Source organism: Camelus ferus, chromosome 5, assembly GCF_009834535.1.
Source record: "Camelus ferus isolate YT-003-E chromosome 5, BCGSAC_Cfer_1.0, whole genome shotgun sequence".
Classification (NCBI taxonomy): domain Eukaryota; kingdom Metazoa; phylum Chordata; class Mammalia; order Artiodactyla; family Camelidae; genus Camelus; species Camelus ferus.
The window spans coordinates 93,869,952-93,890,461 of NC_045700.1; the positions used below are offsets into that span (position 1 = coordinate 93,869,952).

The 20,510-nt window shown below is 47.2% G+C and overlaps 1 protein-coding gene across 5 annotated transcripts in view; it reads right to left on the bottom strand.

The window, feature by feature from the left end:
- Positions 1 to 20,294, bottom strand: part of IQCA1 (IQ motif containing with AAA domain 1) — a 154,933-nt gene extending 134,639 nt beyond the window's left edge. For 4 of the 5 annotated variants that reach the window (XR_004320174.1, XM_006177788.3, XM_032480564.1 and 1 more), the window contains exons 1-5: positions 19,902 to 20,294; positions 11,339 to 11,663; positions 7,873 to 7,992; positions 5,511 to 5,702; positions 2,413 to 2,484 (exon numbers count right to left, since the gene is read on the bottom strand). Coding sequence is in view for 4 of the 5 variants with exons in the window: in XM_006177788.3 (XP_006177850.1) it covers positions 2,413 to 2,484; positions 5,511 to 5,702; positions 7,873 to 7,992; positions 11,339 to 11,663; positions 19,902 to 19,912 (720 nt within the window). In the remaining variant the exon portion in view is untranslated. Of the gene's footprint in view, positions 1 to 2,412; positions 2,485 to 5,510; positions 5,703 to 6,476; positions 6,711 to 7,872; positions 7,993 to 11,338; positions 11,664 to 19,901 lie in introns of those variants that run through there. The other variant, XM_032480562.1, reaches the window with a different exon arrangement.
- Between the last annotated feature and the right edge of the window lie 216 nt (positions 20,295 to 20,510).

Sequence of the window (20,510 nt, forward strand, 5' to 3'; positions counted from 1 at the left end):
ACTGCTGGATAAATACTACTACCTATGTTTGAAGCATTGAGAGAATTTTTTAGATATAAAATACATGCATACATGGTCATTGTAGGAAGATGTATAAATAAGCAAACAAATAAAAGCAGGACCACGGTGTTCATATTTTACATTTTGCAATATATTCAGGAATACCAACACACCACTTCTAAAGATACACAATCGGATATTTTAACTCTATTAATTGTTTCTGGGCACTATCTCTTACAATTTATAAAATAACACTGATATGAATATATATTGTAAATTTTGCCCACATTCTTTTTTTCTCCCCCGTAGCAAAGAAATTCCAAGAATTGGTATCACTGGGCGAAAAAGCATGAGTGTTTTTAATGTTACTACAAACAGACAGAAATCCTCATTAGCAGTCCTGACCTTGGACTTGTCCCTGGGTCCTTGCCCAATCTGGGAATCATCAGTATTGCTTCCCTTTTCTTTCGTTCGTACAGACTTTCATAGACGGCTTTGACTCCTTTATTGGAACCGTGCCCCAGTGGCCCCGGCGCCAGACTCTTCCTTCTCAACCCTCCTTCCCCCGCCCCCTGCTTCACAGTTGTCACACCTGCATCTGAAGGTTCTCCCTGTCTTCTCAGCGCCTCTTGCGTTATTCTTCACAGACATTCTCCTGGCAAATCTCTTGAATGTCTAATTTCATCTTGACATCTGCTTCTCACCAACTAACACAGGATCTTTGAAAATCTTTTCAGCATTTGCTACAGTGATTGGTTTATTTGGGTATTTTCCTTGTTGGTCATTTTGATGCTAATACTTCCCTAGACCATCTCTTCCATTCAATATTTTATAATTTATTGCCATAGTTATTTATGATACTATCTAATAGCTTTTTTTTACTTATTAGTATCTATGGTGATATATGGTGTATTGTGTTTTCTTCTCTTCCTTACTTGATTAACTTCACCACAGTTTTATACATGGTCAGGATCAAAGACTCCGTCACTGTACTGATCAGCGTTACTGCTTCAGTATTTTTATCCGGCATTAAAAATGGGGTAGGGAGCAATCAGTTCACTCCAACACACCTTAACTCACTGCTGTACAGTGAGGCTCCACAGGTTTTCTTTTCTGTTCCTTCTTTTAATTACAATGTCCTTTGATGAAAATGGAGCCGGTCAACCAACAAGGCTCCCCAGAAATGGTCCCCATCTCTGGGTAATGAACAGTGTGGGCCCTGGGGACTCAAGAGCTGCCGTCACAAACCTGACGGGTTGTCGTGTGAAAGGGGACCAACACATTCTGAGTTACCAGGAGGGTCAGAACCACCACAGCCGGTCTGTGGGACTGAGGGAGGCAGACCTCAGTCGAATAAAAGGAAGAAACTTCTGAAATGAAACAGTGGGCTGGCCTGGGAGGCGGGGGGTTCCGTGTTCAGGAGGGGCTCAGGTAGAGGACAAACCAGCCCTCCTTTGAGGTCTGTGACTTGAGGATGCAGAACGCTCCTGTGCTCAGGCAGAGACTCTAAGATGGTCCCCAATGACCTCCACCTCCCGGTGCTCACACCTGCATGTGGTCCCCTCCGTTGAGTATGGGTGGACCCTACGACTCACTGAGAACCATCTAAATAGGGCAGAGGTGTCCAAACCTCTTCTGGGATCATTTCCCTGGGACTGTAAGCACTCCCTCCCTCCCTGGCTGCTCAGATAAAGCAGGTCACCCCATGGAGAGTCCACATGGCAAGAGGCTGCGGGCCACCTCCAGCTCACAACTGGCAAAAACCTGAGCGGTTCAGGCTGGCAGCCCACAGGGAACTGAATCTGACCCACAACCACACAAGCGTGGAAGTAAATCCTTCCCAGTTGAGCCTCAGATGAGACCCCATGCCCAGCCGACACTTTGACCACAGCCTGTGAGCCCCTGAGCAGAAGACTCAGCCAAGCCCAGACTCCGGGCCACAGAAACCAAGGGGACCGACGTGCTGTTTAAGCTGCTGCGTTTGTGGTGATGTTGCCACACAGCAAGAGGTGAGTGACACACCCTTTCAACCCTGCTCCAGTCACCACCACCAAGGTCACCCAGAGGCAGGCGGCTGTACAGGGCAAACCCATTCTCATGACCACAGACACTAGCATTAATAACTGACGTCAGGCGGGGGGAACACGCTCTGAGCAGCTCAAAGCTCGTCGCCACCTTCGGAGCAGCGCGTGTATTCTAACTGAGACGCGTAAACGGACACCGCCCTGCTGATTCCGGAGGCCCCCGGGTGGGCTTCTGTATAATACAGGCGAGTCCATTCTCTTAAGTCACTGGTCATGTATTTTGCTTTCCTTTCTTCTCTCAAAACACTCTCCAGGGAAGACACGAGTCTTACAGACACTACTGTCTTTAAGAAAAGCAGGCACGTATCTTGTCTGTATGAGAACTTACCATACCCAGGAATATCATCTCCTCTTCTCTCTCTCGCTCGGCTTTCTTAGATTGTTGGAAACCTCGCCAAACCTAAAAACAAAAAAACGGTTACTTGTTTAATACGTAAAACATAAAGAAAACGTTGTCACACTGTTTCTCCTGCGTAAACCACACATTCCAAGTGATGGAATGACCATGTGGTCAAGGTTGTGCACGTGTGTGTGTTGATGGAGTATGTTCCCTTCTGTGATCACAGGTAGAATTTTTAAAGAAAGAATGAATCACAGAAATGGCCTATACCACTGTCCACTGTCCAAGCACCCAACTGTGGACCCCGTCTTGGACCCTTGTCCCAGCGCCCCCTTGCTGAACAAGGGGTCTGCTCACCCAGGGACAAGACAGGATCCACACTTGTCCAAGACCCTGGTAACAAGCCTGCCAATGCAGAGCCCACTCCTGACCCAGCAACACACCTGTCAGAATGGCTGTTATCAAAAAAGTCATCAGTAAAAAGTCTACAAATAATAAATGCTGGAGAGGGTGTGGAGAAAAGGGAACTCCCACACTATTGGTGGGAATGTAATTTGGTGCAACCACTATGGAGAACAGTAATGGAGGTTCCTTAAAACACTAAAAATTAGAGCTGCTGCGTGATCCAGCAAGCCCCCTCCTTAGCGCATATCCGAATACAACTCTAATTCAAAAAGACACCTGCACCCCAATGCTCACAGCAGCACTTTCTACAACAGCCAAGACATGGAAACAACCTAAATGTCCATCGACAGATGACTGGATAAAGAAATTGTGGTATATTTATACAATGGAATCCTACTCAGATGTAAAAAAGAATGAAATAATGCCATTTGCAGCAACATGGATGGACCCAGAGATTATCATACTACGTGAAGTAAATCAGAGAAAAACAGTATCATATGGTATCACTTATATGTGGACTCTTAAACAAAATGATACAAATGAACTTATTTACAAACCAAAATAGCCCACAGACATAGAAAACAAACTGTGGTTACCAAAGGGGAAAGGGGTGGGGAGGGAGGGATAAATGAGGAGTTTGGGTTTAGCAGATGCACACTACTATACACAGAATAAATAAATAACAAGGACCTGCTGTATGGCAAAGGGAACTATATTTAATATTTTGTAATAACCTATAATGGAAAAGAATCTGAAAAAGAATATATATACACATACACACACACACATACACACACGTGTACGTGTAACTGAATCACTTTGCAGTACACCTGAAACTAACACAACATTGTAAATCAACTATGCTTCCATAAAAATAAATAAATTTGAAAAAAAAAGAGAAAGAGATAATAAGTGTTAGTGAGGATGCAGAAAAAAGAGACCCCCTCCAGTGCTATTGGTGGGAATGTAACTGGGTACAGACATTATGGAAAACAGTATGTCGGTCCCTTAAAAAACTAAAAGTAGAAATACAATATGATCCAGAAATTCCACTCCTGGGTGTTTATATGAAGAAAACAGAAACACTAATTTGAAAAGATACACGCACCCCTGTGGTCACTGCAGTATTATCCACAGAAATAATCAGTGTCATGGAAACAACTTCAGCGTCTGTTGATGGTTGAACATAGAAAGGAAATGCAGTCTGTACCTTCAGTGGAATATTATTCAGCCACGAAAAGAAGGAAATCCTGCCATTATGACAACACGGATGATGGCTGGGGCAGTATGCTATGAGAAATTAAGTCACAGAAAGACAAATACTTTGCGGTCTCACTTACATGTGGAATCTAAAAATACCAGATGAATAGAAACAAAGAGTAGCTTTGTGGATGGCAGAGGCTGGGGGAGGTGGTGAGGGAAATAGGTGAAAATGGTCAAAGGACACAAGCTTCCAGCTGTAAGATGAACAAGGTCTGGGGACATAGTGTGCAGCGTGGTGGTGACAGTTAACAATACTGTATTTTAGACTTGAAAACTGCTAAGAGAGCTGACCTTAAATGCTCTCACTATAGGAAAAAATTGGTAATTACATAAGGTGACGGATGTGTTCATCAACCTCACTGTGGTAATCATTTTGAACTACATAAACATATACGTATATATCAAATCAAAACGCTGTACATCTTAAAGCTGCAGAATGTTGTATGTCAGATATATCTCAGGAAAACTGGAGGAAAAAAAAGAAATAGCCTATAATTTTTGTTACTGAGAGTCCCCTGCCTGCATTTCTTCAAAAGAAACGTCCAGATTGCAGGAGGGCGGAGCTAGGTCTAAGGGCGGCACTTAATGGTTTTAAAAGAAAAATTTCCAGTGTACTGTGGAGAACTGCAGCACCGTAACACCCAAGAAATCGTCCAGTTCAAGCTTTGAACTCGGATGCTCGTTTACAATTTTATATCCCCACAGAACTTGAAAGAAAACAGTCTTCTTCTGTTTGTCCCCAGCCCCTGCCCCCACTCCCATGCAAACACAGTTAGGGACAAGAGCCCTCATCTTCTGGCTCTATGTTATGTCCTTATAATTAACTTTCTCCCCAACCTGATTCTGTGTGACGTTGCCACCTTCTGCATTTTCCCATAAGCAGCGTTAGCCACCATTTGAAAAACGATGGGGTGTAACTCGAGAGTGCTCATCTGACCATGGGGAGGAAGCCTCAAGGGCCACTTCCGAAAGGAACAGCCACATTCTGGTTACTAGTAGTGGTCCCTGGGATTTGTGCAAATGGCACCTGCTTCTGCGAGCTAGCAGGTGACACCCCTGCTCCCCTTAGGTAATTGCATGCCTGTGTGTCAATGTACTTTTAAAAATCCAGTGAGGACTAATACAGCAACGTTCTTTCCAACAGTTATCCACGATCTTTAAAAATACTTCAATACAATGCCCTGAGTTTCACACTTATCTATAATAAAATTTGAAAAATATAACCAAGCTGGCTTTAAGCTCTTACAGTTTCCCCGGGGTAAGATAACCAGTCCTCCTGGAATTCAGTCCAGTTCTGCTGAAGGCAGGACCATAGGACCAAGGAATTCTGGGTTTCAGAGCTCACCCCCGACCCTGGTCTGTATCTCCAGCTGTGTCAACACCCTGCCCCCCCAGCTCCGAGAGCGCCCCATCTGCACCTTCTGGATGCGCAGAGCGGCGGCCCCCGCGTCTGCTATCTTCTCGCCAAGGATCTTGGCCTGCCTGGCTCTGTATTCCTGAAGGAAGATCTGCTTCATGAACATGGCTCTCAGGCGCCCTTGCCGGGCCCTCTCGGCCACCTGGATTACTTTAATAGCCTCTTCCAAGGGGATGGCTCTTACGGGGTATTTCTGCAAAAAACATTTAAGATAAAAGCTTACACACGTTCATGAACATCAACTGATCCCAGAAGCATCACATGATTCCTTCTAAGACCAGCCTGCTGAACGTCTCCAAGCTGCTGATACAGAGAATGACAGGCATTCAGGACGAATCGTTTTTCCCATGAATGATGTACATTTCAACAATGCACCATGCTCACGCAGTGGCCCCCCCCCCCAGGTTTAAGGTTCCCTTAATCTTCCTCTACCATTTCGAACAAAACACTAATTAGCCCCAAGATATTTTAGGTTAGCAGCAAATTATGCCAGGAACACCAATAAAATGGACTGAAATAAACTTGAAGTTACCATCCAAGTTTCATTAACTAAATTGTAGAAGCATACAAATTAAAAACATCTCTCTAATAGAATTTAAAATGTGAACTAAGGATAAAATGCTGACTTTAAAAGCAATGACAATCATTTCGAATGAGCCAGCAACACGACTAGTACTAAAGCCATTTCAGGAGTGTATCTAACACTGTGAAATGCCTTCCGCTACCTGCATGCTCGCACTTTAACATCTGACCGTGGTGGGTGCTAATAAGACAGGAAACTCAGGCTCCTGCAGTAGAATGTTGCCTTTCCAGAGCTCAGGATTAGGCAAAGCTGGGCGACGGGCAGTGCTGTTTTCTGAGAAGTGAGGGACAAGAGGCGAGGCTGCTGGGGGCGCCTGGGGTCCTGCCTGAGCTTGAGTGGCATGAGGCCCTCTGCTGTCCCTGGAGCCGAGAAGAAGCTGTGTACCTGGCCTGGCATGGGCAGAGCCTCCTGCAATGGATATGTTCCAGAAAAATGTGTTACAGCCCAGTGTTACAGATCAGTTGTGACAGCAACGTGGATCCGGGTGCTAGACCAAGCAGCACTGTGAGACTTGGAAAACTCAGGTTTATTACGCCAGAGGGCCCACACGAGTTAGCACTCCAAGCTCTGAACCCCGTCTATAGGGTTACACAGGCCTTTATAGGCTGCCAGTTTTACACTTTGCAACATCACATGCAAATAAAGTATAGCAGAAGTTGACCAACTAGGAACAAGCTTTGTAGAACTAGACCAATCAGGAGTGAGAGAAATAACCAATCAGGAGTGAGGGGGATGGACCAATCAGGAGTGAGCCCCATGCAAATGAAGTACTACAAATGGACCAATCAGAAGTTAGGGAAGTGGACCAATCAGAAGGGAAAGTAATAACCAATCAGGAGTGAAGGAAATAACCAATCAGAAGTGAGCTCAGGGAACCAACAGAATTTTAGGGGTAAGTAAGCTGTTTCACAGGCAAAAAGTGAGATAGAGCCTCTGGGCCAGGGAACCGGGTGGTGCTGGCACGAGAGTAGTGGCCCTGCTTGAGGGTCCTGCCGGTCTTTTTATGGGGCTTCCCGCCTCAGACAGAGGCAGAAGGGGGAGGCTGTTTGAGTCAGAAAATCACCCAATCATGGGCTGAGTCCTCCTCCAGCAAAGGGCCACTCAGCTTGAAGGTCAATCAGCATTTTTACACAGTGTCGTAATTTTTTAGTTCCTAGTTATCTCAGCACTTTGTTATTTTATATGAACAACATTCAGTTACTGACTTTAGGCTAAGTGATTAGAGATAAAAAATTAAACTGAGTTGATAATCTGCTCAATCTTAAGAGATCCTGATTTAACCAACAAAGTACTATGCTTTGATCTCTAAGTTCTTGGAAAAAAAAGGTTCTTTATCATCAAAAACACACCCAAGGCTAGGGGAAGGGGTAGATTAGGAATTTGGGAATTAACAGATACACATCACTACACATAAAATAGATAAACAACAAGGTCCTACTGTACAGCACAGGGAACTATATTCAGTTTCTTGTAATGGGTCATAATAGAAAATAAACTAAAAAAATACAGATATGCATGTATATATATATATGCATAGCTGAATTGCTTTGCTGTACACCTGGAACTAATGTTGTAAATCAACCACACTTCAATAAAAATATGAATTAAAAAACAACACAGCCCAAAGTTATGCAGCTTCTCATACACTGAACAACAAGGGGGAAACGGAGCTGCTCTCCTTGCACTGAGAATAATCCACTTGTCTCTCACACCATCAGGAGCAGCAGAAAAGGAGATTTCACAGAGTGTGGAATAATGTTTATTAAAATGATATACCAACCTTGTCAGTTGCATCGAACCCAGTGTTGGCTAATATCTGAGCAAGGATTTTCTCTCTTTCTTTTATTACTTCCAGCTTCTCCTTCAAAAAATACTTGGGTATGGGGATATCCAATTGTTGCTGGAGAAGAAAAAGAATAAGCAAAAGAGCATTTTGGTCCCAATTCCAGGACTCACATCCATGTAAAACAGAGATGTGTTTATCCAAGAGACTCGCTTTACTTTCCATCCTCATCTAAGAGGTGATGAGGCTACTGGCGTGTAGAGGGTTTGTTCCCACTAAGGACACACAAATGAAGTCGAGGAAAAATAGTAACCATGTCCCGTTTTGACCATGACTGTAAAATTCCAGGAATTCGTATCAATTAGGCCATAATTAACTAATGATAGTTTTATGACTTTCTTTGAAGAAACAGAACATCATCTGAGCCTACCTAAAATAATAATGCATATCAGGACAGCGAAGACTTGCGCTATAGAGACACAGGAATTAAACCTAATAATTTATCGTTAGTACCATCAACTATTTGTCCATAAATGGTCACGATTTTAAAAATAATTTGGTTTAATTTCTACCTAAATTAGCCCATTACAAAAGTTATTTACCAAATTAATTGGCTTTCTTGGACAATTTAAGTTTTATACAATAAATATAAACTTCTGTTCTTCATTTGTGTGTATTACCAGATACTTCCAATTAGTGGAGGTCAAATGAATATTTACCAGTTCAGGGTCAGTCATCAGGAGGGCACAAGTGTTATTCAAGGGTATGGGTGGGCCCCTGGCCACCGCACCAGGAAACTGTCCTGAGTCCTCCATGAGACACTCCCTGCTGTCTTCGGGTAGGTAGACCAGTCGCCTGGGGGGAAGCTAAGGTTCTGGTCACTGGGCCCAGCTCCCCCGTTCCCCATTGTGGCGTGACTCCTCACACCCTCCTCCCAATCCAGGGAATTCTGAACAGGCCTTCCCTTCAGCCAGCATTCTAGCATAAACAGCTGTCTTTCTAAGCCGTGGTGGGGAAGGGGCAGTCTTTTTTTAACCAGAACTTTTGTAGGCTATTGGAATGTCTGGGATGAACCAAGAGTGAGCCTCTAGGGCCCAGTGGGCGAGTGTGGGAGGTCAGAGGACAGTGATCACACTTTCATTTAATGTTGTGATTTTACTTACTAATAAGCATGTTCAAGGGTTGCGCTTTCCTAAATTTTAAGACAAAACGTTGTTGACATGGCTCCATCTGGTCTACATAGGACCATGAAACTATAGTGAGGGTTTTGACCGTGAGGAAACAGAGCAGCTGAGAATGGAAGAAAGGGGAAGACGGGGTCTGCTGCTTCAGGTTTGCTGTTAGATTTCCATCCATGATGTATTTCACGTCCGTCCACCACGATGCAGATACAGTGGGGTTTCCATTCTCTATGGGGTGGAATAAAAGGAAATTTCTGGTGGTGGAGAAACACTCTCTCTCCCCTACACATTTCTCTACGTTAGAGGGACCTAACAGGAAAGCCTCCCTAGGTGGTGGGCTACAGAAACAGGCTTCTGGCTAGTTTAGCCAAAGGGGACATTAATGGAAGGACTTGGGACTTCTTGGAACCAGGGGAGGAGCTCAGCTTGTGTCAGCAACAGAGATGCATCCAGAGAAGGCGATGCCTTCAGGACTCGGCCATTTATTTCTGCTCCTCTTGGTGAGTCTGTTTTGCTCTGTCTCTTTCTCTGAAAAGCAGTTTTCTCCGTCTGAGCATCTGGTGAACAAAGGCTCCGACTACTTACAAGTTTTGGAGGCTACAGTTCACTCTGAGACAGAAACTGGTCTCCCTCTCTCTGTCTTGGTTTCGGAATCTCTCAGGGGAAGACTGGCTGGTGCAGCCACCAAGGTGTCCATCCCTGAGCCAGTGAGCTATGGTCAGGGATGTGGGTCATCATCGTACTAATAGCTGAGAGCTGGCCCAACAGAAAACAGAGGAGCTGCAGGCGATGTGGGTGATACCACGGAGGCCCAGGTACAAAGGATGCTGGTTGATTCAGCTTCCGCCCTGAAATGCAGAACTGGGCCACACAGGTATCCTCAGAGGCTGGTCCACTGGAGTCCGTGCTGAGGCTTGTAGATGCACCCCTTAACCACGTGGGCCTCTGTGTGGTCTCACGGCTCCATCACCGCCCTCCAGGGCCAGCAGAACACGCAGTTCACAGACCCCTACCACCAAGGGTTTCCTGGAGGCTGTCGCTCAGTCATCCCCCTCTCAGTGCTCGTGGCCTTCAAGGAGATGGACCAGCCAAAGCAGAGGGGATGAAGCGGGATGAAAAGCAGGGGAAAAACTGAAGGGGCCCACCATATACATTCCATAAATGCTTATTCCTGAAAGTTAGAAATATTTATTATTCTTAGAGTTGAATGAATACATTATATGACCTTATTAATTAAATTTAGTATCATGACTGAAGGACCATTTCAAGTTTGTCCTAAGTTGTTCCTGATATCCTGGGGGTGGGTGAAGTCCTTCTGACCTAAAAAGTCTAGAGCTTCAACCCCTGCCCTGACACGGGAGCACGGGAAACACGGACGCTTTGAAATGATCTTCCACATCTTCACTCATCTCATTTTTGTCTTCAGTCCATCCTGACTAAATGCAGTCATAATGGTAGGAACGTTTATTCCGGAGAGAAACATCACCTTTATAGAAGCCTGAGTATTTTCAAAAGGAAGAAACATTAAACCCCGTGTAGAACACTAAACACTTTGTCCTTTTAATTTTATTTTAGGGAAACATTCCTTTCAAAATGAACGGAATTCATATGACTCATGATGCTGAGGCAAGGTGTCCACCGGCCCTGCCGACCCAGCCAGCCAGGGCATTGGGAGAGATGCCGGCGTCAGGCAGGGAGCGGTCAGAAGGCAGCGTCAGGATGGCATGCTCACAGGGAGCGCAGGGAGGGCTCAGGGCGTCGGAGAGAAGGGAGGGAGCCCCATCACCACACATCCCGAGTCACCACTGACCCAAAGCAAAGGAGGAGATGGCAGCCTCTTGAATATAAAGGAACCAGCATCCAGCAGACTGCTCCTCTAGGAGATGATGGGAAACAAAGGCCAGAGAGATTTCCTTTGGGAACAGAAATCGGGGCCCTGCTCTTGGAAACTGGAATGGTCTGTGCCACAGGATATCTGTGAAAGGGTCGTCTTAGTCCGTTCCCACAGGCCTGGGCAGACACCACGGTGACAAGTAAGACCACAACGACCTCAGTGTCCAGCAGACCCCAGGACCGTGCAAAGATGTGTTTGCACCAAAGACCGAGGGGACCCAGTCCTTGTCTGTGGCAGTGTGGTCTACTTCAAGGGCGATGCTTCAACTTTCAACACAACATACAACTAGTTACTTTGTCTAGAAAGTCCACAGAATGCTGGTTGCAGGCCTACACGCCTTATTTAAAACAGAAAGGAACAAATATGAAAAGAAAGCCTGAGTACTTACGGGAGCCAGCTTTAGGTCCTGCAAGAGATCATCAAAATAGTGAAACTCCGTTAATTCCAGCTCCACCATCTCGTTCTTCAGCTCCAGGATGCGCCCCATCACCCCGTCCAGGATTTTTCGGATCAGTATTCGCTTCTGCGGGTGGACGATCTGGTCATAGACATTCTCCAGGTTCCTAAAGATCTGCACGTATTTTATGTAGAAGGTGGCTAACATTTGGAAGATGAAAACCTGATTCTGATGTGGTTCCATCATCTTCTGAGACTCTTTATCAAGCAAAGAAGTGAGGGCTTCTTGGGTCTGATGCCACATCTTATTATACATTCTGAGGGAAGACAGGATAGAGAACACAGGGAACAAAAATTACTCTGGAAGGCGTACATCTTGGGCATCTGGTATAACAAAGCATAACACACCATAAATGTGAGCTAAGAACACTGCGTGTGGCTGCAAGGTTCTTTAGACCGTTTATGCCCTGTTTGGCTGTGCATGTGATTTTTGGATACAATCGCAGCTATTATTATCAAGTAAAAAACTTTTCATCTGGATGGTATAAAGTGATTCTTCACTAACCCTGTAAAGCCAGTGTTACTGTACCCATTTAAAAGATGAAGAAGCTGGTAACTGGATTGGTTAACTGATTTCCACACACACAGCTGGTGGAGTATGAATTGGAACAACCACTCCGGAAAGTATCTTGTAAAGTTGAACACGGGCATAACTATGAATGAACAATTATACCCTGGAGAGATGTTTGTAAATCTGCACCAGGAATAATCACAGTAACATTTCTTGATAAAAGCAAAGACTTGGAGATATCCCAAACGTCCATCAACAAGAGAATGGATAAATTGTAGTATATTCACCAATGGACTAATATATAGCAGTGAAAAATGAATGTCTTACAGCCAGAAGCAACACTATGAACCTCAGAACCATAAGAAGCAAGGTGCAGACTGTGTCCTGTGAGGCCCACCCCTACGGGCTGCATGCACCAGCTCCTCGCCCTTGAGTCAGAGCAAGGAGCCAGCAGGAAGCCGGGGAGTGGGGGAGAGTGAGCTGGAGGTCTGTCCTCACCTATTTCCTTCCTGGAGAGTCAATGAATGGTCCTCCTTCTAACAAATGCTTAGGGTGGTGATGGCCCTGCCAGCCCCGGATGCCACCCTATCCCTTGGTTTCCCTAGACTCAGCACCTTTGTCACCAGTCCCTTTGTTAGCTCTCCTGCGGAGCACGCCATCCTTTTCCTGCTGGGACCCTGACCAATACATTCGTTGCAGAGTCTTTATTTTCTTTCAAAAGCTGGGTGATTTTGGGCTCCCATTTTTTATCCACAACCCAGTTCTGAAAAGTGAACTGGAAGTTCACTGGGTCTGGGAAGGGGCTTATTAACCAGTAGGCTTAACCGGGGGTGAGGTTGTGGGTAGGATCCTGGCCATTTCCTGGAATGAGGGCAGAATCCGCCAGTGTCCATCTCTGTCCACCAGGTCTTCCCCGTGATGCGCTGGCGAGGGCAGCTCCAGCCTCCTGCCTGAGAAGCAAGTGCATTGAACAGGCTGTGGGCTCTCACTTCTCTGCGGTCAGCCTGGCCCCTCGTTCCCACGCCCACCTGTGCCCTGCATCCCAGTCCTGGCTGCCTGCAGGTGCCTCTTCCACTTGCCCAGGATGGGAACAGTGTAGCACCTGCTCCCTGGGGTGGAAAGGCCCCTTATATGGATCTACAACCAGTCCCCCATCTCTGGAAGACCTCCCTTGGGTCCTGCCAGAACTGCAGACTTTTCATCGCTCCCGCTCTGCAGGAGCAGGCCACGGTCTCCGCCTCCTCTCCCTTCTCATCCGCGTCTCTTCCCTCCTCCCACGTTTTCCTGATGTCTCGCCTCAAAGGCTCACATATTCTCCTGGCTCTCGGGTGTTTACAGCCTTTTCAGTCCCTTACTGTCGTCTGAGAGGCCATTCAGGAGGAAAAAGGGGTAAATATGCTGGTTAAATCCACCCTGTTTAACGGAGACCCCCTCAACCACCCTCCCCAGGTCCTTCCCAGGCATCCTCTCCTGCACCCCGCTCTGGTAACCCCTTTGCCCTTCCTCAAGCACGCTCCCCACATCCCTGGAAGAAAGTGTGACCATCGCGCCAGGCTGAAACCCTGACCACAGGCCACGTTGTGTGCGGCGCGGCATCCTCGCAACATCCCACGGGACGGGTCCCCTCGGTCCTCCGAGGAGCGGGGAGGCGGCTGCTCCTCAGGGGCGGGGACAGGGTCTGAACCCGGGTCTACGTGACTCCGAGCTGAAACCACGACTCGACGCCCAGCCGCCACCTCCACCCCCAAAATAAAGAACTCCCCCCCACCCCGACGCCACCACCAGATTCACGACGACGTAACGACGACGTAATGCGGGCCGACAGGGCGGGGGAGAAATGGGATTTCAGGGTCCTTTCGCTCGGCTGGCTAAGGTGACCGAGTACCCTTCCCCGTGCCACCGGCCGTTTACAAGTGCTCTTCCTTAAACTGCTCATCCATTTGTTTTACCTGTCTTTTGTTTGTTTACGTTGGATTGTTTTTCTACTAATTTGCTGGGCTTCTTTATATATTCGGATACTTCTGTGAGCCACAGCGTGGCTTCCAGCGGAGAAGCTGGTTTCTCAGAGGCCCCTTCCCTCTGCCCCCGTCCCTGCTGGGAAGGACGGTCCTGCCCCCAGTTCACACAGGGGTCCAGCTCCAGCCCTCGGGGAGGGTCTGGTCCCAGGCCCCACGGGCTCAAGTTCAGATTTTGAACTTGGATTTAAAAAAAAAAAACAAATAAAAAGTTTTTACTTTTCAATTTTAAATATTTTAATTTCATTTTATAATTTAATATTATATTATTAAATATATATATCCTACCAGTATATTATAAATTACTATAAATTTTAAAGAAAAATCTTTTTTAAATAAAATTTTTAGATACAAAAATGAAAATAATCCTTAAAAATATTTTTTTCCTATCAATTTTAGGTGCTGGGAGCAGAGGTGGGAGATTTTCATCCTTTTGGCCAAAAGTTAAAATCTCCTCTCTTAGGTTCAGATGGTGGTGGTGATGGTAACAGCTTATATTTATATGCTGTCCGTCACTGCTGTAAGTTGCTTTACGTATATTAATTCATACAATCCTCTAAACCCGATGAGGTAGGTATTATTATTACTTCAGTTTGCAAATGAGGAAACTGAGGCACGGAAAAGTTAGTGCCCAAAGTTGTGTAATCCGAATGCAAGATGTGCACGCAGGCAGCCTAGCTCCAGAGGTCAGGCTCTGAGCAACTAAACTCTGTTGCCGCCTGTTGGGCAGGGGGAGAGCAAATGAGGGGCGACAGATCACGGGGCAGAGGTGTGCTGGACGCCACAAGAAAACAAAGATTTATAGTTAAAAATAAGCTCTTCCTCCCTCCCAGCAACCCACTGAGTCTGAATGCTGAATCCCGCCCCCGGCACTCCATCCCTCGGGTTCTGGTACCAGCTTTCTCCAAACTTGGCAATGTTACAAAAACATTGCTAGTGAATCGGCATTCTGCTAGACAGCTTTGTTATAACAGAGAAAAGTGGTTCAGAAAGGTAGAACTCCACTTAGCATAGGACATCTCACTCCGTGCAAAATAAAAGAATGAAAAGAAGCTGAGCATGTTCTTAATTCACCAGAGCCCGGACTTGCAGCATCTGGAGGGGGCAGGGGACCCAGGTGCTCACTGACCTGCCAGGTGACGCAGGCCCCACACGGCAACAGGCTCAACAAATATTCCCCTAGAACAGAAAACCCATTCGCTTTGTGGACTAAATAGGGTTCAGGGCCTAAACCTGTCAGGACAACCTTACAGAAGAAAATTACAGGCTAATTTTGTTTAGAACTCAGACCTGAAATTCCACTCAGCCGACAAAACACAGTGTCAGATCAAAAGAATTGTTTGCTCGGACCAAGGAGGGATCACCCGGGGAATTCACAAGAGTTCAAGGTGAAGGAAAGCTGAACTAAATACAGCACAGGACAGTAAAAACTGTGAATTATTGTCACAGGTGCCAAGAAGATGCTTGATACATTGAATTTACAGCATATGGCGGATTAAGGATGCTGCCACACACCCCAAAGGACAGAAGATGGCAACCTCTTCAAAATGCGCAAAACCAGAGGCCACAAACATTTTCAGTAGAGAAGCACTAGAAATCTAAAAATATACGAGTACAAAAAGGATGAAACAGATGGAAAAGGGATTAATACAAACAGTTTAAAAAACTGCTTGTAAATGACACCAAGGCAAAATTCAAGGAAATCAGTAACAAAACATAGGAGAGCAATTAGACTGGCAAAGTTACAAGATACAGATGAAAGCCACAAAAACTGAATGCAGAGGCAAATACGAAAAACAGAGCCCCATCCACAGTGCTGACAAAGAACACGAAACATTCAAGAACAAATATGGTGGCAGCCACACAAGCTGTAGCTGAAGACGATTCTGGAATGTTGTCTGCAGAGGACTGGAACAGGCCAGAGACAATATCTGCTCCTGCCTGAGAGACGAGACAAAAAGAAAGCAGACTCTTGAGGCCGACATGCGGATTTAATATCACCGAGAATTTGGTAATAACATCCGGGAGGCTCTATAAATAAATCTAGTCATAATTTCTAAATGTAGGGGTGGAGTTGATCATAAAAGATAAAGGGCATTTATCAGACTTCAAAGCATTTAACACGCCAGGAAACATTAAGGTGTGTTACGCCACCCACGGAGACGGTCTCTGTGGGGTCCAGGGGGGTGACCTGTACCCCACAAAGACCCACACCCATCATAAGCCAGGGATCTTGGCTAGAGGAAGCTTCCACCAGGGGGAACAGGAGCCAAATTAATGGATGGAGCACACTGAGAATCTAGGAAGGCCCAGACTCGGTTCCGGGCAGACCCAGCCTGGGGAGCCCTGTTGCCCTGGTTTCAGTGCACTCATTGGCTTCTGCCCAGAGTCAGAGACAGGCATCCTTCCGGGTCTTTCCTGGACCAGCACCGAGCTGACTCCTAGCGGAGAGTCTGGCCAAAGACTGTCCTGGCTGCTTGATCCTTCCAAGTCCTGACATTTGGGCAGCGGCCTCTTTCCTCCTCACCTGCTGCCTGTCGGGTGACCCTTGCTGGAGAGACCAGGCAAGGCTGTCGGTTGATGGGGAAAGAGTAAGTAGCCGTGTGAGCATCACACTCCTTCCCCTGCAGACTGACTCAGCGCTCCATCTCCCCTGCGGGCCCACACGTGTCTCCACTGGCTACAACCTACCCTTCCCTGGACTACGGGGCTTGGCCACCGTGCCTCGGCCAGGCCAGCCTGTGGGAGCCCCCACTTCCCGTGAAGCCTCAGTCCAGCCTTAGCCCCACCCCGCCTCGAGGCCACAGCCTCAGAATCCTTCCTTTGAGCCAGTGCCCCTGGAGATGATCTCAGACAAGGAACACGGGGGAGATGCTGTTTTCATAAGAGCATTATTGTGGGGAGGGTCTGGCTCAGTGGTAGAGCACGTGCTTAGCTGCACAAGGTCCTAGGTTCAATCCCCAGGACCTCCATTAAAATAAATAAATAAACCCAATTACCTCCTCCCCAAAACAAAAACAGTAAGAGAATTATTGAGATATAATTCACATACCATAAATTCACCCTCTTAAAATGAATAATTTAATGGATTTTCCTTTTAGCCTATTTGCAGACTTGTGCAACCTTGATCTGATTTCAGAACATTTTCATCACTCCAAAGAGAAACCCTGTACCCGTTAGCAGTCATGATTCCCCTTTGTCCCAGCCCCTGGCAACGACTCATCTAATTTGCCTCTATTCATTTGCCTATTCTGGATGTTCTGCGTAAGAGGAATCATGCAACAGGTGGCCCTTTGTAACTGGCTCCTTTCACTTAGCATAATGTTTCCAAAAGCCAGGGCGCTGTGGCATTGATCAGTACCTCATTTCTTTTTATTGCCTAATAATGTTCCATTGCATGTACACACTGCATTTTGTTTATCTGCTCATCAGCACATGGACAGGTGGGTTGTTTCTGCCTTTTGGCTCTTGTGAAGGATGCAGCTGTGAGCTTCCCTGTTCAAGTTTTTGTCTGGACATGTGTTTTTATTTCTCTTGGGTTTGGCGGAGTGGTTTTTAAAGGTATAAGTGCTCTAAGTTTAAAATCAGAACCTGTCTCCTGAGGTAGCCGGTCTCGGGCGGGTCACTTAACCTCCTGCCTTGGCTTCCTCAAGTGGCAGATCTGGATAATGACACCCGCCCTAGACACCCCAAAGGATTCCTGAGGAATGGGATAACAGATGTGAATGCGCTTGTGAAATGGTAAATGTGCCTTGTAGAGAGAAGGTAGTATTTTATCCGTGAGACCCCTTAGAACTGTTTTAAGTGCGTGATTGGTTTCAGACTTCAGCATATGATCCAGAAATGTTACAGATACTGAAGTCAGGAGGACTGTGGGCGGAGAAGACTGACGATGACAGTTGAAAAAGACCAGACTGTCGTTTCTGCAGCTTGGCAGTTCTCCTACACCTGGGGGGTGGCGAGGTGCAATAGGGGTAGGGGTGGAGAGAAAGACTCGAATATTCAGATGTACCACGTACTTTGGCGGAAAATCTAAATCTTGCAAAATTGGATTTCTCTCCAAGCTATTTTATACATGAGAAACTTCCTAATTCTTCCAATACTATCTAGCTGTTTGTCCTCTTTCTGGAATATTCCTTGGCATCTTGTTCTAAGGGAGGCCTAGGCTCTCCCGTAAGGACACAGCTTCCCCTGCAGCCCTTTTAGGAGAGGCTCATTTTGTCCCAGAGCCCCCTGACCACTGGCGTGGAGTGGGACCAGGTCCTTCTTCCTCCCTCCATTTCCGGACCATTCTCCCTCCTTCCCCCCGACACCCCCTAGTTTTGAACCTCATTTTGTCAAATGGTGTCACCCACGGGCCCTGAACATCACCATCATCTACTGTCTACATCATCTTTCCAGGCCCTACCAGGACATCTACCCACCAAATAGCATCTCTACCTACAGCCTCTCCCTTGCCCTCTCATCTCCCTGCAGTCAAGGACCCGAGTTCCTCTCTCTGAAGCTGGGACCTCGAGCCATCGGCTGGGGCCAAAGCCCTCACTAGCAAGGCCGTCAGCCCTCTTCTCCCTCCTCCTCCCACATCATCGCGCTTCCTTTACACTGGGCTGTTCCTTTCAGCAAACAAACAGGCTATTGTTTCCTATCTTTAAAAAAAATCTGTCTCCGGACCCCATTTCCCCTGCCACCAGCTATAGCAAAATGCCTTTAAAAAGTCAGCCATACACTGTATACAATTTCTCTCCTCCACTCCCTCTAGTCAGTCTTGCTACTCCATCACTCCACTGAAGATCAAGGTCGCTGTTGGCCTCCACACTGCTAAACGGATGGTCAGTTCTCAGCTCTCCCCTGGCTTGTCTCAGCAGCCGTAGACAGAGGTTGTTACTCCCTCCTCTGAGAAATTCAATTTTCTTTTTCCTCCTGGCTTCCGGGCTCCACAATCTTGTTTATTCCTCAGGGATCACACCTTGGATCCCTTTGCTGGTTTCTCCTCCTCAGTCTCTTGCCACTGGACAACCTGAGTCTTAGTCCTTGGACCTGTTCTCTCTTCTGTCTACACTCATCCCATGTCTCATAAAGACTGTCTGTGCGAACAGCTGTCAAATGCATCTTTCATACACAGACCTCTCATCTGAACTCAAGTCAACTGTCTGCTTATCTTCACTTGATGTCCAATAGGCACTTCAAACGCAACAAGTCCAAAACTAAACTCCTGATCTCCCCGCCCCCCAAGACCCTCAGCCTCTCTTATTTCTTGGCCTGGGAAACAAGGTTAGTGATAGTCGGAGTGCAGTTTGGAGCTGCAGTGCCTGGATGGCATCGTGTCCTTGCTGTATATGAACTACTTGGCCTCTCTGTGCCTAAAAGTCCTCACCTGTAAAGTGGAAATAATAATATTAACAGCTCCTACATTAGAGGCGTTTTGTGAAGGTGAAAAGAGTTGTCAAATTTTCAGCACTCAGAACAGTGCCCGCAGAGTCAGCACTACACCAGATGTTTGAGACGATCGTTATGAAGTAACTGCTCTGTTAATGGTACAGTGTGGGCGAATATTCTTTGGTGTCCCTGCCGCCGGACTGGCGTTCCTCGGTGAAGAGGAAAGAGGAAAGAAAGCTTCCTCAAGACCTTTCTTAACCTAAATATTGGGACCTGGGTGTAATGAACTGAGCACACGGAAGGCCCTGCTTCCTCGACAATACATCAACAATGGCTCCTGGGGCCACTGAGTGGTTCTGGAGGAGGTCGCCTCTATGGGGGGCGGGGATAGTGCAAGGGGAAGTTGGGAGACCTGAGTGTATGGCGCTCCTTGTCCACAGAGGCTGATACTCAATGCTGAGGTATACCTTTAATTGCTGCAACGGCAAAAAGAAGGTGTCGGGGAGAAGAGGATAGGAAAAGAAGCGGAGCAAGACGTCTTTTTCTTTGGAGAAGCCCACCCCCTGGCTATGGCCTAGCAGCCCATTACTCACGTGTTCGACATGGCTGGCTCCTTTCCCTCGCCAGCCACGAAGCTCTTTTGCCAGAGGGAGGTCCTTCTGGACGGAGGGTCTGGGGCTGGGGATCTCCTTTTACTTCGGGGAGGGAAAGGTGATAGCCACGGGGACCCTCGGGCACAGAGAGCTGGATTCCAGCGTTCTCCTCTCCACCGCGAGGCTCGGGAACCCTACGGAGCCAGACGCCAGGCGGAACCTAGCAACGGAGACGCTACGCTTGCGCAGTGCGGTCCGCTCCGGCCCGGCGCGCTACCCGCCCCGCCCTACGCGCCCCGCGCCTGCGCCGCCCGCCTGCTGTTTCCCTGGCAACCGCGCGGGACGCCGGGCGCTGCTGGTGCCCGAGGTGGTTATGCTGTGGGGGCCGCCGCCTCTCAGGAACCCGCCTTCGGGAGGACCCGCTCGGAGAGCATTCCCGGGCCGCCCCAGGTCCCCGCTACCCGGTGCTCGTGGTCCTCCACGTCGTCGTCCCGCTTGCCTGTTCGCCTATTTTTATCCACCTTCAGATATGCAGCCTTGGACAAGGACAAGGTCCTTAATGATGATTGCAGCCTCAGGCTTCCCATCTGTCTAGTGGGGCAACACTCA